Source organism: Lissotriton helveticus, chromosome 10 (genome assembly GCF_964261635.1).
Source record: "Lissotriton helveticus chromosome 10, aLisHel1.1, whole genome shotgun sequence".
Lineage (NCBI taxonomy): Eukaryota > Metazoa > Chordata > Amphibia > Caudata > Salamandridae > Lissotriton > Lissotriton helveticus.
Genome location: NC_136071.1, coordinates 778,169,359 through 778,187,792, shown reverse-complemented (window position 1 = coordinate 778,187,792; position 18,434 = coordinate 778,169,359). Strand labels below are relative to the sequence as shown.

Genomic DNA, 18,434 nt, shown 5'->3' with positions numbered 1-18,434 from the left:
TTGTAAACGGTGAGCCTAACTGATTCGGAGTCGATGTATAATTTCGACTGTTCGTCGTAGGTCGGTGGCTGGAACTGAACGTCTTCGGTTCGAGGCTGGGCGGGTGCAGCTACTGATTTTGACTTGGATGAGTCTGTAGCTTTTTGGAGTTGGACAGCCTTAGGTCTTGCCGTTGGGGGCAGGCCGTATTTGATCGGCGCCGAAAGCATCGGTGACGGACCGACCTGCTTTGAAGACTTCGGTCCGACCGACTCCGACTGGTCAGTGTGCTTGTGGGTTTTTGTGGACTCGATCCGTTGCTGCGCAGCAGGGACTCTTGCGGTCTTCGAGGAGGTTTGTTCCTTTGTGCCGAGGGTGGCTTTCGGCTCGAAGGCCTTGACCAGTTGCGGTTTCTGGATCTTCGGCTCGACGGCCTTTTGGGCCTGGAGTCCTTTGGAAGAGGCGCCATCTTTAGAGCCGGGCTTCGACGTCGACGTGAGCGTGACGTGTTTAACACTAGACACAGGCTTTGTCGCTCCGATCTTCGGGTCGACGCCCCCTGTCGACCCCGAGGGGTCGAGCACACGTTTTGACTTGGGAGGCTCCGAAGTCTTCGAGCCGATGGTTAACACTTTCGGTTTCGTTTTTGTGTCTGTATGTTTCGGTTTCGATTGCTCCACTGATTGTGGCCGCCCGACCGATGGCTCTTTGGAAATGTTCTTAGTCGGGCCTCGAAGCGGGTCTAGAAAACTTGTATGAAGATCTTGGCTAAGGCCTTCCGGCGATGCCTCGACCTGAGCCGGTGAAGAGTCTGTATGAGGCCCCGCTACTGCGGTTGGGCCTAGCTCCTCGCTTGAGTCGTCGACGACGGCTCCGAGAGGTGGTACGTCGTCTCCTACCTCGACGATGTCTTCATCATGGACGTAGAGTTCTTCCTCGTCCTCATGGTATGATGAGTCTTGCTCCGATGCGGGATCCGAGTGCTGAGCAGGATCCTCTTCTTGTACACCCTCCTCGCCGTCACCCCCGAAGATATTTTCTGGATCGAGTGCCGAGTCCCGCGCCAACTGTCGTGCAGCGCGTCGAAGACGAAGAGTTTTCTTCGATCTGAACTTCGAACAGGCCATGCAGCTGGCCTCGTCGTGGTCCGGTGAGAGACATTTATTGCACACCGGGTGCACGTCGATGTGAGGGTATTTTGAGTTGCAAACGGGGCAGCGCTTGAACGGACTTCGTTCCATCGTCGATGGGGCCTCTGTCGTCGAAACGCAATCTCGTCGATGACTTGTGGAAACAAGTGTAAGGCACCGAACGAAAGACAATACCGACGCCCCGAAGGCCTTTTGGCCTTGAGAAAGAGTTTATATATATATATTCCTAACTTAAGCTAAGAAAGAACATCCGAACCCGATGGCGGAAAAAAACAATCTGAGCATGGAGGGGATGCCCATGCGCACTGTAGTCCAGGGGAGGAGCCACCTATCTCGTGATACTTCGAAAACTCTTCCAGGACAACAATGTGCAATCATCCGGACCCAACACTAAGCGGCGATCTATGCATAGATCTAAATTCAGCAGCCCACATGCCTCGAACGTAGCATTTTCCGTTTGAGGCATATGAGATGCAGATTACACACTGTGCATAGATTGTACAGCAGTACCCACTCTTAGCGGCAACCACCCCTATCTGTTGCAGTAGTTTGAAACAGTGTTTTGAGTACAGCCTGGCTCACATTAGCTTGCTGTTTAGTTTGCACATCTACACAATAGTGTTTTGTGAATGTGTGCGGTGTAGACCATGTAGCTGCTTTGCATATGTCATCTAGGGGAAGGTTCCCTAAAAAGGCCATTGAAGCCCCTATCTTTCTTGTAGAATGGGCTTTAGGAAGGACAGATCACGTACGTTTTGCGGTAGCACATCTGTATGCATTTGACAATCCACCTAGCTATACCAGATTCTGATATGGGATTGCCTTTGTGTGGTGGTGAAAAAGACACAAAAAGTTGTTTAGTTTTATGAAAAGTTTGTGTTTCAATGTAGTAAAGCAATGCTCTTGACATTAAGGTATGAAGAGCTCTTTCTGCGACTGTCTGCGAGAAGAATACGGGCAGCTCTACAGACTGAGATGGAAGGGCAAAATGACTTTTGGAAGGAATTTAGGATTGGTATGGAGAACAACCTTATTATGATGCATTTGCAGAAAAGGTTCTTGAATGGTCAATGCTTGTAGCTCACTAACTCTTCTAAGAGAAGTAATAGCTACTAGGAAAGCGACTTTCCAAGTTAAGAATTGCAGTTCACATTTATGTAAAGGTTCAAAGTGAGGTCCCATTAACCGTGTGAGAACAATGTTTAAACTCCACACAGGTGATGGTGGTGCTCTGGGAGGAATTATTCTTTTGAGGGCCTCCATAAAAGCCTTTATGGCAGGTACTCTAAAAAGTGATAGATGTTGTCTATTTTGTAGGTATGCTGCAATGGCAGCAAGATGCAGTCTGATAGACGTGTACGCTAAGTTACATCTTTGGAGGTGTAGTAAGTATCCTATGATGTGTTGAATAGACCCATTTAGAGGATTGATGTCGTTGTTATGCCAGTATTTTACAAAACGTTTCCACTTGGCTGCATAACATGCCCTAGTGGTGGGACGTCTAGCTTCTTTAATAACGTTCATACAGTCAGGAGGAAGGTTAAGGTAACCGAACTCTAGGACCCAGGAGCCAGATCGCTAGGTTGAGCTGAGCTGGGTCCGGGTGTCTGATCTCTCCATGGTTCTGGGTTAGAAAGCGTGGAGACAGGCATAGCTTTTGGTGCGGTACCACAGAAAGTTGCAGCAGTGTGGTGTACCACGGTTGTTTGGCCCAAGCTGGAGCAACTAGAATGAGAGTCAGGGAATGTTGCTGTAGTTTGCATACCACTAGTGGAAGCAGTGGGAGAGGTGGAAAAGCGTATGCAAATTTGCCGGACCAGATAATCCATATCGCATTGCCTTTGGACAGCGGGTGAGGATATCTGGTGGCGAAGCTTGGGCATTTGGCGTTTTGGTGGGTGGAGAAGAGGTCTATCTGAGGTTTTCCCCACATTTGAAAGAACGGTTGAAGAACTTGTGGATGAAGTTCCCACTCGTGGATCTGTTGTGTCTGACGGCTTAACAGATCTGCTATGGTGTTTTGTACCCCTGGAAGAAAACAAGTTACTTACCTGTAACTTTGGTTCCCCAGTATTGGTAACTTTCATAGATTCCCATGCTTTGTATCATTCCCAGTCGTCGGAATGGGAGACTCGGTAGTATAAAACCATAGAAACAAAAGAGAAACATAGGCCTAGGTCTCATCTCATTTTGTATCCTATCACCCTCTTTTTGTAAAAGAGACCAAACTTTTGCCAGGACCAATCAGAGCAGCCTCACCCCCTAGAACCTTCCTGAGAGAGCCCAGAGCCTCAGATTTTCGTAGCCGTTGTGCAAACCGCCACTATCTCTGTAAAAAGACAGCTTTCCCAGGGGAGGAGGGTGGGCGCATGGGAATCTATGAAAGTTACCAATACTGGTACAGGTAAGTAACTTGCTTTCTTGCCCCAGTATTGGAACTTTCATAGATTCCCATGCTTTGTATCAGAGTAGCTAGCAGTAAATCTCAAAGACACATTTTGCAGATACATGGCATCACATAACCATATTAGCAATACTTACAGCATAGCAAAACAATAAACAAAATGTGCTCACCAGGATGGAGGGATCGTAGGGAAAGCTCACCTCTCAATGAAAAAGATTCAGCAGAACTGCTTGACCAACAGCCGCATCGTCTCGTCCTGCAGACTCTAGGCAGTAGTGTTTCGTGAAGGTATGAGTACTGCTCCACGTTGCTGCCCTGCATATGTCCTTAATGGCGACTCCCGAGAAGAGAGCCACCGACGAAGCCACAGACCTTGTGGAATGTGCACGGACTTTTCTGTCCAGGGGCTTGCCCGCCTCCTGATGGCAGAATTGAATCGCACTGGAGATCCAGCGGGAAATGCCACTCTTTGCCAAAGGAAACCCCTTCCGTGGTGCGCTGTAGGACACAAACAACTGGGATGATTTCCGAAAGGGTTGTGTCCGCTCTAAGTAGAATTTCAAGCATCTCTGAACATCCAAAGAATGTAATGTGCGTTCCGCAGGCGTAGAAGGGCGCGGAAAGAAAGACTTTAAATTCAAAGGTTCATTCAAGTGTAACTCAGACGGCACCTTAGGAATAAATTTCGGATTGGTGCGAAGAATAAGAACATCCTTTTTGAACTGAAGGAACGGATGCACTATGGAGAGGGCTTGAAGCTCACCAACCCTTCTCGCTGATGTTAGGGCTAAGAGGAGGGCAAGTTTCCAAGACAGGAATTTCAAATCCGCCTTGTGCACAGGTTCAAACGGAGCTTTCATGAGTGGAGCCAGGACAAGATTGAGCTGCCAAACTGGTGGAGGAGGCCGCAGTGGAGGATACATCCGGAACAGGCCCTTTAAGAATTGTTTAACAATTCTAGAGGACCATAAGGAAGGGCCTGAAGAACTGCGCCGAAACCTTGATATGGCTGCAAGATGTACCTTCACAGACGAATGCGCCAACCCAGACTTAACCAATGATAGTATATATGGCAATAATTGATGAGGCAGAGATTTGTAAGGATGGAGACCTTGTCTTTGACACCAGAAGCAGAACCTTTTCCATTTAGCCCTGTAAGTTTTATTGGTGCTCCGTGCTCGAGCCTGTGACAAAACTGCTCTACATTCCTGGGAGAGATTCAGATGACGGAACTCTCTGTGTTCAGGAGCCACGCTGTCAAGTGAAGCGATTTCGGATCCGGATGGAAAACCTGTCCCTGATTCCTTGACAACAGGGACGGAATTGGTTGTAAGCGAATTGGAGGAGCCTGGGAGAGCCGCAGGAGTTCCGAGGACCAGAATTGCCGGGGCCATGTTGGAGCAATGAGAATCATCTTGCATGGTTCCGCTTTCATTTTTCCTGAGAACTCGAGGAATGAGGGGAATTGGAGGAAAAGCGTAAAAGAATGCGCTGTACCAGGCCATCGAAAGGGCATTCCCCAGGGATCCCTGATGGTGAACCTTGCTTGCGTAAAACTGGCATTTGGCGTTCACCGGAGAGGCAAACAGGTCGATGGTTGGTGTCCACCAAACCGAGAACACACTCTCCAGATTCCCACTCGTGAGACACCTCCGTCTGTTGACTCAGGGCATCCGCCTTGACATTGAGCGAGCCTGCCAGCTGTTCGGCTCTCAGAGTGATGCTGTGAAGAATCTCATAATCCCAGATCCTCTGAGCTTCTGTGGACAGAGTTTGCGACCTCGTGCCCCCTTGCTTGTTGACGTAGTGCATGGCCGTCGTGTTGTCCGTCCGGACCAGCACTGTATGGTTGCGAACTCTGGGAAGGAAAGCCTGCAAAGCCAACCGAATGGCCGTCAGCTCCAGAAAATTGATATGGCACTGGTGCTGCTCCGGACTCCAGTGCCCGCTGACTTGAAGCTCTCGGAGCACTGCTCCCCAGCCTTCCAAAGAGGTATCCGTGGTCATGATCAGGGGGGATGGTGAAATCCTGAACGTCAGACCTTGAGTGATATTGTCTTGTACTAGCCACCATTCGCATGCCCTTCTCATTGCTGCTGTCACCAACACCTTGTCGTTGAATGAGCCCTCTGCTTGGCGCCATTGTTTGTCTAGCTCTTCCTGCAGAGGACGCATTCGCAGCCTGCAATGCGGTATCAATGGTATGCAGGATGACATCGACCAGAGAAGGGACTTGTAGTGACGGACTGAAAGGCATCTCTTGTGGAACAGTTGGCGAGCTGACACCATCAACTTCTGTTGACGCTCTTCCGAAGGACGAGCTGTACATTGCTTGGTGTCCAAAATGGCCCCAAGGAATCTTGTGGATCTGGAGGGTTGCAGAACTGATTTGTGTTCGTTTAGCTGAAGGCCCAGGTGACGGAACAACTGGATGCAAGTTGAAACGGCTTGAGAAGTTTCCTTGAAAGATGGTGCCTTGACGAGCCAGTCGTCCAAGTAAGGGAAAACTTCCAGGGATTGCTTTCGTAGAAAAGCCGCTACTGGTGCTAACACTTTGGTGAACACTCTTGGTGCAGACCGAAGGCCAAACGGAAGCACCTTGAACTGGAAATGGCTCTTTCCAACTGTGAAGCGCAGATATTGTCTGTGAGCTGGTTGTATTGGAATATGGAAATACGCATGTTCTAAATACAGGGACGCCAAATAGTCGCCTAGGTTCAAAAGAGGAAGAATCTCCTGGAGAGTGACCATCCTGAAAGAGAGCTTGATGAGATAAGGGTTGAGCTCTCGTAGGTCTAGTATGGGGCGCCAAGTCTCTGCCGTCTTCCGCACGAGGAAGAGCCTGGAATAAAAACCTCTGCCCCTCTGAGAGAGAGGTACCGGTTCTATTGCCCCCTTGAGGAACAATTGATGGGCTTCGAGATGGAGTAGTCCCAAATGTTTTGTGCAGATGGCGCCCGGAGCTCTTGTTGGAGGAAGATCTTGGAATTCCAACGTATGGCCACTCACTACAATATTCAGGACCCACTGGTCCGATGTTATAGACTTCCAGCTGTTCAGACAAAAGGATATCCTGCCCCCCACTGATGTGACTGGGAGGGAAGGAACAGTAGGTAGAGCCAGGAGGCCGCTATTGCCGCTTGGCGTTGTCACGTCCCTGACGGCCTCGCGGAGGTTGGCGAGAGTAAGACATCGATTGTCCCTGCCGTTGATGTGAGTATTGGTTCTTATAAGACTGCGAAGATTGCGAGGAATCTCTCTGTTGGGTGTTGCCTCTATACGAAGAGAAACCTCTGCCACGAGCGCCCTTAAAGGGGACCTTGCGGTAGTTGAGTGAGCCCAAGGACTTCGCCGTGTCTGTATCCTTTTTTATATTTTGCAGGGCATCATCAGCATGCTTACCGAAAAGCATCTCACCATCAAATGGGAGATCCAGGATCTTATTTTGGACCTCCTGACGAAACCAGGTGGCTCTCAACCAGCCCTGGCGACGTAGCACTGCTAACCCGGCTAAGGCCCGAAAAGCTGTGGACGCAATATCCATAGCACAGTCGATAACTTCAGAGGAGGATTTCTCTCCCTCCATCAGCACCCTCTTGGCCTCATCCCTTGTGGAGTCAGGTAGTTGTTCCACAAACAGTTCCATGTCGCACCACATCTGGCAGTCGTATCTGCCTAGAATGGCGAGAGCATTTGCCGCTCTAACAAGCAAGCTGGCCGTGGAAGAAAACCTCTTCCCCACGTTATCCAGACGTCTACCGTCCTTGTCTGGAGGCGTAGTCAAAGGTGTTGACGGGTTTTTGGACTTGCTTTGGGCGGCCTGTGAGATCACTGAATCATGCTTCGGCTGTCCAAGAAGACAAGCTGGACTGCCTTCTGGGGCCTTATACTTCTTTTCCAGTCTGGGGAGAACTGGAATAACCGTAGCTGGATTTTGCATGATTTTCATACCTTCCACCCACACATGTTCAATTATGGGAATGGACTTGACAGATCTTCTGTATTGTTCCTTGAAGTCATAGAGGAAACATTCAGACTCTTCTCTTGTAATCGGCAGTCCAAACCTCTTTGACGCCCTCTCCATCAGGTTATGGAACCCCCCTATATCAACTGGAGGGGAGATAGAAGTATCACGACCAGTGGCGTCTGGATCTTGTACCCCACTGTCACCCTGATCCAAGTCTGGGTCTTGCAATGGATCAGTCAAGGGATCCACCTGTACCGCCTCATTGTCCGAAGAGGTATCCTGGATAGTATTGGCTGGTTCGGGATCCGGTGTCCGGGAACGGATCATAGGTATCACCGGTGGTGGCGTGGGGGGCACCACTGGCAACGGAGGAAGACCGATAACTGGCTGTGACTGTGACAACACTTGAGGTGGAGGTTGCGCAGACTGCATTGAAGGTTCCGAAGGAAACCTGTTTCGATAGTCCTGCAGCATCATCTGTAGATCAGAGATGAGAGAGGCGGGCATGGCCACCATGTCCTGCCCTAAACCAGGCGGACGTCGCTCTTCTGGAACATAGTGATGAAACTGCTGGCCACCTGTATGTTCGTAATAATCCTCCGTGTCCGTCTCCTGCAACTTTACATTCAAGTCTGAGGGACTATAGGCAGCCCCATAATGACCACTCTCATCCTCATCCGACTCATCATCCAAAAGCATGTTCGGTGGATGTGACTAAACTCGTTGAGGGGACGTCATCTCCGGTGTAATTTTCATTTTTTGCATAGGAAAATGCATCTTTTGACCTGTCGACGGTCTAGTCGACGGAGCAGTCGTCGACGGTGCAGCAGTCGTCGACGGTATTGTCGATGGAATCGTCGACGGTACAGTAGCCTTCGTCGACGCAATCTTGGTCGTCGACGGCTTCGTAGACTAACTCGTCGTCATCACCATCAGTGTCGACGTCGTCTTTGTCGTCGACGAGGCCGTCGACAGCACCTTACCGGAGCTCATCGTCGACGTGGAAGATGCTATCGTCGACGAACCTGGAACCTTGAATGACGACGAAATCGCCGACGTGGAGATTGTTACCGACGACGAGCCCGTCGACGGAGCCAAGGAAACAGCGGGAATTTTCACAGAGGTAATCGTCGTCAACGTACCTGGTGTTTTCGTCGTCGACGGACGTTGTATTTTCCCTGGCCCGGTTCCTGGAGTGACAGCAGAGTATTTGTCCCTGGATGTTTCCTTTTTGGACGGAGGAGAAGTGATATTAACCTCCTTTTTGTCCTTTGAGGCTGTAATCAATCCAGCAGCCTGTCCCTGCCTCTCCTTTTCACTTCCGTGAGGAGATTGAAGGGGACCAGCCCTCTCAGACCTGTCAGAGATCTTATGAAGGGCCTTAAGAGGGGGCTCAGCTGCAGAAGAACCAGGGGGAGACCTACCACTTCCTTCGAACCGGGTGAGGATTGCGCGGCGAAGGAAATTCTGTTCCAAACCGGAGCGCAGGAAACACATCCGAGCCCGATGGCGGAAAAAAACAATCTGAGGATGGAGCCAATGCCCATGCGCAATGTGGTCCTAAGGAGGAGTCACCTATCTCGTGACTTCCAAAGAACTTTTCAGGACAACAAACTGCAAACATCCGGGCCCAACACTAGGTGGCGATCTATGCACAGTGTGTAATCTTCAGCTCATATGCCTCGAACAATACATTTCAAGAAAGAGCACAATGGAACAAGTACAATTACATCTCCTTTTCAGGTTTTCTGCACGTGTGGTCATGGATAGATGGATCCATTGAATAACTGCTCATACAAAGGAAAGCCACTAAGTATGTAAAATAAATCTTAAAGGGGGATATTGGGGGTTCAAGACGCACATGAACTGTAGGTGTCACCAGTTTCTTATTTAATTTTGAAGAACAAAAATAGTGTGTATCTACAAATGACGCCCATCAATGAATCATAATTTTTAGAAAAAAAAATGGGTTAGTAAGAATATGACCATGACTAAATGGAGAAGATCACAGATAGTGGTCAATCTACAAACACAAGTGCACAGCATGATGAATCAGAAGACAGTGGCTTTATTGCCAGAGAGAACAGGATATGGAAAAGGTTAAAGCTGATGAACCAACAGAGCACAGCAGATCACATGAAATGCAAGCAGTGCGATATATTGGGGCCTTACCAATAAGCAGCAAGGTTGAGTCAGAAGCATTAACCTTAAGATAGTCTGCGAAAATAAACTAGATAATTAACTAGAATAGCAGTTTTCCACTTGAACATGCTGAGCATATTTTATAATCTGGTGGCCACGAAAGATCAACTCGTTATTCCTCAACATTGCTATGGCGATGGGTTTCAAGGTCAGAATCTGAGCAGATTCCATAGAGAATTTGGGAAATATCTGATCTTTTCATGGTTCTTTATTTTTGATGATCCAAGGCTATTGCAAGAACTCCATTGAACTTTAGACTAGTATTCAATCGTGGGTTCCCTTGGACCAACAAAACTCATATCTGTAACCACGTTTTTGATCAAGGAACCAGGAATAATGTTCAGTGTAAGATATTTGGAAAGCTAAAGCCCAAAACGTTCAAATTAAGAAGCCAAATTCTACACCATATATTCAATCAGTTGATCGGAGGTTGGCCTCAGATGCATTTAAAAGTGGTTTCCAGCAAAACACCACATTGATCAGGATTTGGTCAAGAGTTAGAGAAAGGCACACAAGTGGCCCAGTAAGGGATTGGAGTACATAAAATGCAGTTAAATGCCTGTGTGAGTCTCTTGACAAACTCTTGAAATCAGTGAGAAGTCTGTGAAAAAGCATACAGGTGCTTCCTTGAGAATATTTCTCCAAAGAGGTCCAGGTCATTGTCCATCTAAGATGTAAAGCATCCAATGTACACTTTCACATGTACGCCGATGACACTCAACTATATCTCAAGCTACAATCCCCCAAAGACATCATGCGTCTGAACTCAACGATCAGAAGCACCCAATCTTGGCTGGCCGATAACCACCTCAAACTCAATGCTATGAAAACTGAGTTCCTCCTGATCTCACCTCCCACGAAAATATCTACCACACAAACATGGCTTAAGCAACTAACAGCACTCAATGTCCAACCGACCATTGTGGATTCAGCAAAATCTTTAGGCATAACACTTGACACCAACCTCAACATGCAGCAGCATATCAGCAAGGCAACTAAGGGGGCGAACTTTCAAATAAATACCCTGAGGAAACTTAAACCCTTCCTCCCAGCCAAAGACTTCCAAACTGCAGTACAAGCACTAGTCATCCCTCACATACACTACGGCAGCGTGGCCCTCTGCGGCCTCCCCCTAACTACAACTGCACCCCTCAGAGCCTCACTAAAAGCGGCAGCAAGACTCATCACAGGATCTAAAAAACATTCACATATCTCCCCTGACTTTAAATCCCTGAACTGGTTGCCTCTTGAAGCCAGAATACAGCTGAAAATTGCCTGCATGACGCACAAGGCTATACACCTGAAATCACCCTGCTACCTCACGGAGAAGTTGACAATTTCCGGCGGGTCCAGAACCACAAGAAGTACAAACAATCTTCTGCTGAAGCCTCGAAGATTCCGGAAGGAAAAAACCTACAAACGCTCCTTCTCAGGAATGGCGCCCAGGATCTGGAACTCACTCCCTCCTGAAACCAGACTCATCTCCTCCACTCTTCTTTTTAAGAAAGAAGTCAAAAGTATCCTCATGGCTAAAAACACTTGAACTACTACTTTTGATTTACTCTGCGTCGATCAGTATTACCGGTCCGATTGCTATGCACATGTGTTTTATTTGTATTATTGAGCTACCTAATTGTTCATGCTCCCTCATATCTGTATTATTTGTGATATGTGTACTATTTACATTGATTTGATGACCCACCTCCCACTATGCCATACTACCTCATATCTGTACTATCTGTAATAGTTGTACTATTTACTTTAACGTGATGACCTACCTTCCTACTAGGCTCCCTCGTTTCCCTACCCATGCACTTGCCTGTGTAAAGCGCTCTGTTATCTGCAAAGATCTTGTTCGCGCTATATAAAACTTTCAAAATAAAAATAAATAAAGAAATAAATCTCAGGTATATGGAATTGACCATAAACATTCATTCAAAGGAAACCACCACTAGGGAAGTGCACAGTAAAGGAGACACAGTCCTTTTTGAAGTTGTAAGTAAGGAATAGAAAATCGGAGATTTTGAATGAATTTTTCACTTTAGTACAGTCATAAGCAGTCAAAGAGGTGGTACAGGGGGTGTCCCATTGCTCCCCATTCATTCTCAGATTGACCATACGAATCAGAGTTACATTTCCATAGAGGATTTCAGATCCAAATGAGTCCCAGAGCCCCAGAAGTTGAGCCGAGCCGAGGAGGCGCCCCTCTGATCCTCCCCGCTTCACACTCACTTCATCGTCCTGACGCCTCTGTGAGCTCGGGCTGCGCTGGCTCCTGGCTTCAAGGCGCAGACCTCAGTGAGGTGTCCGTGGAGTCTGAGGCGGCGGAAGGGGCATCGGGACGCTCAGGAGGCTGCGAGGAGTGGGAAGGCTTCCCGGGGAGGCTGAAGAAGCAGCGGACTGTGGGGTCTTTAACACGCACCTTAAGGGTTGGAAGGGTGCCTCAGGTATTTGGACAAGAGGGGACAGACACATCTCCGGCGACCTGTGGCTGACAAGGCCATGAACCTAGTCGGAGGGTACCACCAGCCGCACCCCCACATGATGCACGACCCCTTTATCTTCCCCCCAGGTGCCCCCAGGACCGACCCTACTTCCAGGGCTGGCTGCTCAACTCCACAGACATGTCTCCTGAGTTCGCGAATCCACCGCCCTTCAGCCCGGAGTACGCGGTCTCGGGGCCCGTCCAAGGGCCCGTCCGGCTGGAGACGCAGGCTGGGCAGGCGGAAGGGTGGGCCAGGCCCACCGAAGGAGCGTCGGAGGATGGAGAGCATCAACAGCGCCTTAGCGTAGCTCTGGGACGGCATCCCCAACGTGCTGGCCGACACCAAGCTCTCCAAGATCAAGACCCTGCACTTGGCGACCAGCTACATCGGGTACCTGATGGAGGTGCTGGCCCGGGACAGCCAGCCCGAGGAGGCCGAGGCCTTCACAGCCGAGCTCAAGAAGGGCGACAAGAAGAGGAGGGGGGGGAGGGGGGGGGGGGGGGGGGGGGGGAGACGGAAGAACATTAATCGCAGGAGTTAACGACATTTTTGTGAGGCCTGGTTATTGCCGGAGGAAAGGAACGAGGTAGCAGGTGCTTTAAAAACATAACAAACTTGCAAATACGCACCCCCAGGAAGCCAGCACCCGGTGCGGTGGCACCGATCACACCACCCTTGAGCCAGCCCTGTACCCACTATGTGCACAACCATCATGTAAACCAGCCAGATCTGCAAGCAGCAGCCTATTTTGACAGATGCCCAATGGAGCTACCTGGTTTAGCTATAGGGGAGACAGATCAGGGATTTCCCTCCTTGGACGTCACCTACCCAGTCGGTCTTTAGTCAGACTTCCTTGCGTCTCTCCGGTCGTCTCTTCCCACATCCTCCCTCCATCTAGGTCTCTCCTTCCCTCCTCTCTCGATGTACTGAGACTGAACTATTTTGACTGATGCCCGATGGAGCTACCTGGTTTAGCTATAGGGGAGATGGGCCGTGGATTCCCTCCTTGGTCGTCACCTACCCAGTTGGTACTTAGACCGACTTCCTTTCGTCTCTCCCCTTATCCTCCCTCTCTCACCTCCCCTACCCCCTCCACTACTTTTTTTTTCTCTCCTTTCTCCCCTCTCCTAATGTATTACCTATTTTGCGATGTATTTTGTAATTGTTGATCTTTTTCTGTTACAATGTTGATTTTCATGTAAAGCGCTCTGATACCTTCGGGTCTAGCCAGCGCTATATAGGCCATTTAGACCTAGATATTTGGCCAAAGCCCGGTGGAGCTACCCGATAGCTATTGAGGAGATGGGTTTTGGGACTTCTCCCTCGACCGTCACATACCCAGCCGGTCTTTGGGCAGACTTTCCTTCGTCTTTCCGCCGTTTCTCCCTCCCATACTGTTTTTCTGCAAACCTCTTCCCTTGACACCTGAGACCGAACAACTTTGTTTGATGTCCGATGGAGCTACCTGGTTTAGCTATTGCGGAGATGGACCGTGGATTCCCTCCTTGGTCGTCACCTACCCAGTCGGTCTTTAGACAGACTTCCTCTGGTCGCTACGTTTGTCTCTTCCCTTATCCTCACGTTCTCACCTCACCTACCCCCCATTTCTTTTCTCTCTCCTTTCTCTCATCTCCTAATGTATTGCTGATTGTTTGATGTAACGAGTTATTGTTGATCTTTTTCTATTATACTGTTAAACCACACTGTTGCACTTCCTTTCGTCCCTCCTGTAGTCTCCTCCCGCATCCTCCCTCTATTTTTGTCTCTCCTTCTCCCCTCTCAATGTATGGAGACTGAATTTTTCTGTCTGATACCCGATGGAGCTACCAGGTTTAGCTATAGGTGAGATGAACCGTGGATTCCCTCCTTGGTCTTCACCTACCCAGTCGGTCTTTTGACAGACTTCTCGTCGTCTCTCTGTACGGTCTCTTCCCTTATCCTCACTTTCTCACGTCCTCTTCCCCCTCCACTACTTCTCTCTCCTTTCTCTCCTAATTGTATTGTCTATTCATTTTTTTGGGGGGGGGGGGGGATTTATTGAGTAATTGTTGAACTTTTTCTGTTACATTGTTGATTCTCATGTAAAGCACTCTGATACCTCCGGGTCTAGCTAGCACCATATAAAACTCTTTAAATAAATAAATAAACACATTTAGATGAGCAAATACTGGTGGAGCATAACTAACTCATGTGGCCAGAAAGTGCTGATCGACAGCAATCAAGAGTGCAATACCCACCCATACTAGTTTAGTGTAAATCCAGGTCTCTAGCGAAGGAGCAGCCCCACCTCCCGATCAGAAGAGATTTGGGGAGGGTAGATACAAAGGGCTGGCCATTACACAAAGTATCTGACTGCTTAAGAAAAAAAGAATTCAAGATTTCTTACCATACAGTTTTTCTGCATGTCTAATAAAGACACAGCCTGAACAGTATAAATAAAAGGTGATTGACTATATCCACATAGGGTGGAACCTTCGCCTCGCATGTGGAAAGCATTTTGCTACAGTATTTTGATCTATATTTTGATGCAATACTGTTACCTAATGGAGAATCTGATGGCAAGCTTCCATCACTAGTATGGAGGGCCATGTGATGGAAAACTATACAATCAGCTGAAAGAGTGGCCAACCTTCATTCATCTGGAGATCCAGATTCATTTTAGGATGCAGCATCCTATCTTTGATGAAGAATGTAGGCATCAGGATATTTCAAGGAGTTTTGAAGTGATGGGGAGCTGCAAAGATACTGTTATTGTTTTGCACCATTTATACATTTAAATGCAAAAAGTTCTCTATACCTGACCGAAGCTTTAATTCCATCTTTTGAGGTCGGATCTGAGTGATGTCCTCTGGCTTCAGTTTTTCTGCAGTGTCTTTGCTGCGGTTTGTCAATGGTTTATTTTCACGCATTCTTTGGCTACCTCTGGGATTTTCAATTTCAGCTTCTTTACATCCCTTACTCTTTAACGTTGCTATATCATCACATCTTGCTGAAGTGGGTTTCCCTTCTTGTAAAAAGTCCTGCAAATATTATTAAGTAGAATTAGCATTTCAGATGTCTAAACCGCTTTTGTTTCATATATTAATATTATATTATTAATTCAATGCAGCAAATACTTTGAAAGGTTTGAATTAAGCCCACAGCTTAGGAAAACACAAAGATTTTTCAATACAAATTTATGTAATCATATAAACACAAGAAAACTGGAGTATATAAAACAATTATTTTGCCTACTATGCGCTAAAACAAATTGAAACGTTATATGGAACTAATGGAAACCATACCACATAATTTGTAACCTATTAACTGTCTATATTTCAAAACACTGCATCGTTGTACATGTAGTTGTACATGCATCTCATTTATATACATACTTCCTACTGGCGATAGCCAGTAGGTACTTCTAGTTCCCATACCCCCACCACACACAGCCAAAGGCCATGCACAGTGTCGGGTTGGGTGCAAGGGGGGGGGAGGGGGGGGGGGGAAAGAGAGGCGGCAGGCCTTCTACCGTGCTAGGCGGTGGTTGTATAAACATACAGTAATTATATATTGCTTGACATTTTTAATAAACAGACATTCACTGAAAAAGCAAAGGTTACAGGGACGTTCTAGTTAGGTTCACTTTTTACCCACACAAAACCATAGAAAGTATATGTAGTTCTAGTTATCTGAAAAACTATAACTTGTGCTGTTCAGTAACTTTAGCAAAAAGAACAGTTTGGACAGAATGCTGAACAATGTCAAACATTTATCCCAGTAGAAAGATCTGGGCCTAAATCCATCATTTTTTGTTCCTCATGCCATTTCATTTTAAACCCAGCCATATGAAAATCAGTCTTGACCCTGCTCCCATTGGGAACAGTCCAGCCTGAAGTAACTTTAGGCCACAAGCAATGCTTTAACATAGGTATAACGGTTACTGATGAATTTCTATGTTTTTGTGTGGGTAAAACGTGAACCTAACTACAAATGTCTCTGTAACCTTTGGCCTGTGGGTATGTGGGCGTGTGTGCACAAATCGATATATAATAAACATAACAATTAAGCGTGTAATTTGTTCCAATATTGCAATCTCGAGGTTCTGATAACATCATAAATTAAAAGTCTTGTGGCGAGGTAAAGAGTTAGATGTGAGATGCTGAGCATAGGAGTAGGAGCGAGCTGCACGCTGCAGGAGAGGAACTGACTAGAAGGTGTTACCAGGATCGGGTGCAGCTTGTGGCCTGGGCCTGCTCCCTCAACCCCCACATTGTGCCAGTCTGTGCAAACATATGCCCTCCCCCCCTCTTATGCCCCTCCTGCCCTTCCTGCCTCAAGCCAGCTACCATCTGACGCATCACCCAATAGGGCAAACTGGCAAAGCTGCTCGTCCACCGTTCACTATGTGCCTGCCAACTTCTATTTTAGCACCTCAGCATTACTAACCACATCCTTTTATCAGACTGTCAGATCATCTGCCGAAGACCAGAGGTGGGAGGCTGACAGCTGAGCAAAGTCACTTAGGGACACCTAGCATCATCTATAAGCTTCAAGAAGCACCAATAACACCGCAATCCTGCCAGAATGCAAACGTCTGCACAACAGCCCCATGAAGCATGCTCGTGCCCCGCCCGTAAAACATAGCAACATATTGGAGGGGCAACACAGGAGGGGCGGGGCAGCGCTAGAGGGCGGGAGAATCAGTCTAAACCCATCCCAACCGAACCTAAAAGAATCAGGGAGTCTCAAAAGCAAAACAGTTGATGCCGACGACCTATCAGCAAGAGCCATAGCAGCTGATCTAGCTCCATAGTTGGTAACACCAAGCAGAGGACCCGCAAAGAGGAGAAGAGCCGAATCACCTAGCTCACACAGCAAAGGGAAGAGACCTCAAGGGAATCACCAATAACCACCATTATTAACCATGAAGTCTTGAAACGTTAGAAATGAACCTTCGCATACGAGCAAACGGAAGCAACACATTCTTGGCAGCACAAAAACCCAAAGGACTGGGAACCTGCGGCTCATTAAGACAGCCAGCTAAAAAGGAACTACAAAGTTCCAGGTCTTGAAGGACGATGACGCTGCCATTTACTCTACCACAACGTAGGACTCAGGCACCAACCATAGTCTTAGACCCCCAACGTCCAAAGAGTCACCAGCATCTCACCCAGGTGTTCAGCCACGATCCTGGCCGCTCCACCCGACCTTCCCGTTGAGGGAGCTAATAACATTCCATACCAACAAATGAATAACTCCTATGACCCGGATGAAGCAGGGAAGGGGAGGACTGCAATAAAGGATGCGAGCTGGGGCAGAGCCCCAACCCAAGCAGTTTGTCAGCACCCCAAGGGGGCAAAGATCGGACCCAAGCAGTCACCACGACAGTCAGCAATTTGAAGGCCGAAACCATCACCCCAAGATTTACCTATCTATCACCCAGCACTGAGGCCCATAGTACAGATAACAGACCCCTCGGATCCACAAACTCTACTCCTAAAATTGCCCCTCCAGGGCAGACAAGGAGAGCAATCTAGGGTCAAGAAAAGAAACTACACCAGCCGAGATCACCCAACCCGGATAATGCATGTAATGAGAACGGAGCTCTCCTACTTAACACAAGAGTGGGAGGAGAGGTTAGCGTCATATGCAATGGAGAACGACCAAGAGATCATAACAGAAAATTCCATCACCATCCAGGGTCCAACCTCTAGGGAAAGCAGCATAACACAATGACCCTCTTAACAACGGGGTCTAGCCATCCACGATCAATGGTTGATGCAATGGACTATCATTCCACCAAAATGGATATACAAATTGAGCCACTGATACTCTGGCAGTGCACAATGGCTGGTATCGACGGGAAAATCGCAGATTTAAACAAGTTCATCAAAAGGGCTCAAGATGAGACTATGGAGCTTACCCAGAAGTACACCTGCTCCCCAGTACTGCAAAAACTCTGCACATTACCTGAAATTCTTGGGAGCGCTCTTTGAGGAGCTGAAAGCGGTCATCAAGCCTCAACCAACAACAGAAAACCTTCACTGAAAGGGACTTTGCGAAGCGGGGAAGGCTCAGTGATCCAACCGACCGAACCAACAGCGGCAGGCAATGCACCTTCACCCCCGCAGAACATCTATGCATCACCCAGGCATAAAGACAGTGTTGAAACAGCAAAAATAATTGCTTGAAAACTTCTTTAAAGTTGGGTCGTCATATCCAAGCTCCATACTCCTAGTAACAGGTGACTTCAAACTGTTAGG

General features: G+C 47.9%; 1 protein-coding gene and 1 pseudogene across 2 annotated transcripts in view; one reads left to right on the top strand and one right to left on the bottom strand.

The window, feature by feature from the left end:
• Window positions 1–18,434, bottom strand: part of LOC144784513 (integrin beta-1-like) — a 423,772-nt gene that overhangs the window by 268,437 nt on the left and 136,901 nt on the right. For both annotated transcript variants that reach the window (XM_078663338.1, XM_078663337.1), the window contains exon 4: window positions 14,987–15,209. In XM_078663338.1, coding sequence (XP_078519464.1) covers window positions 14,987–15,209 — 223 coding nt within the window. The remainder of the gene's footprint in view (window positions 1–14,986; window positions 15,210–18,434) is intronic.
• Window positions 12,206–12,730, top strand: LOC144785262 (heart- and neural crest derivatives-expressed protein 1 pseudogene; annotated as a pseudogene).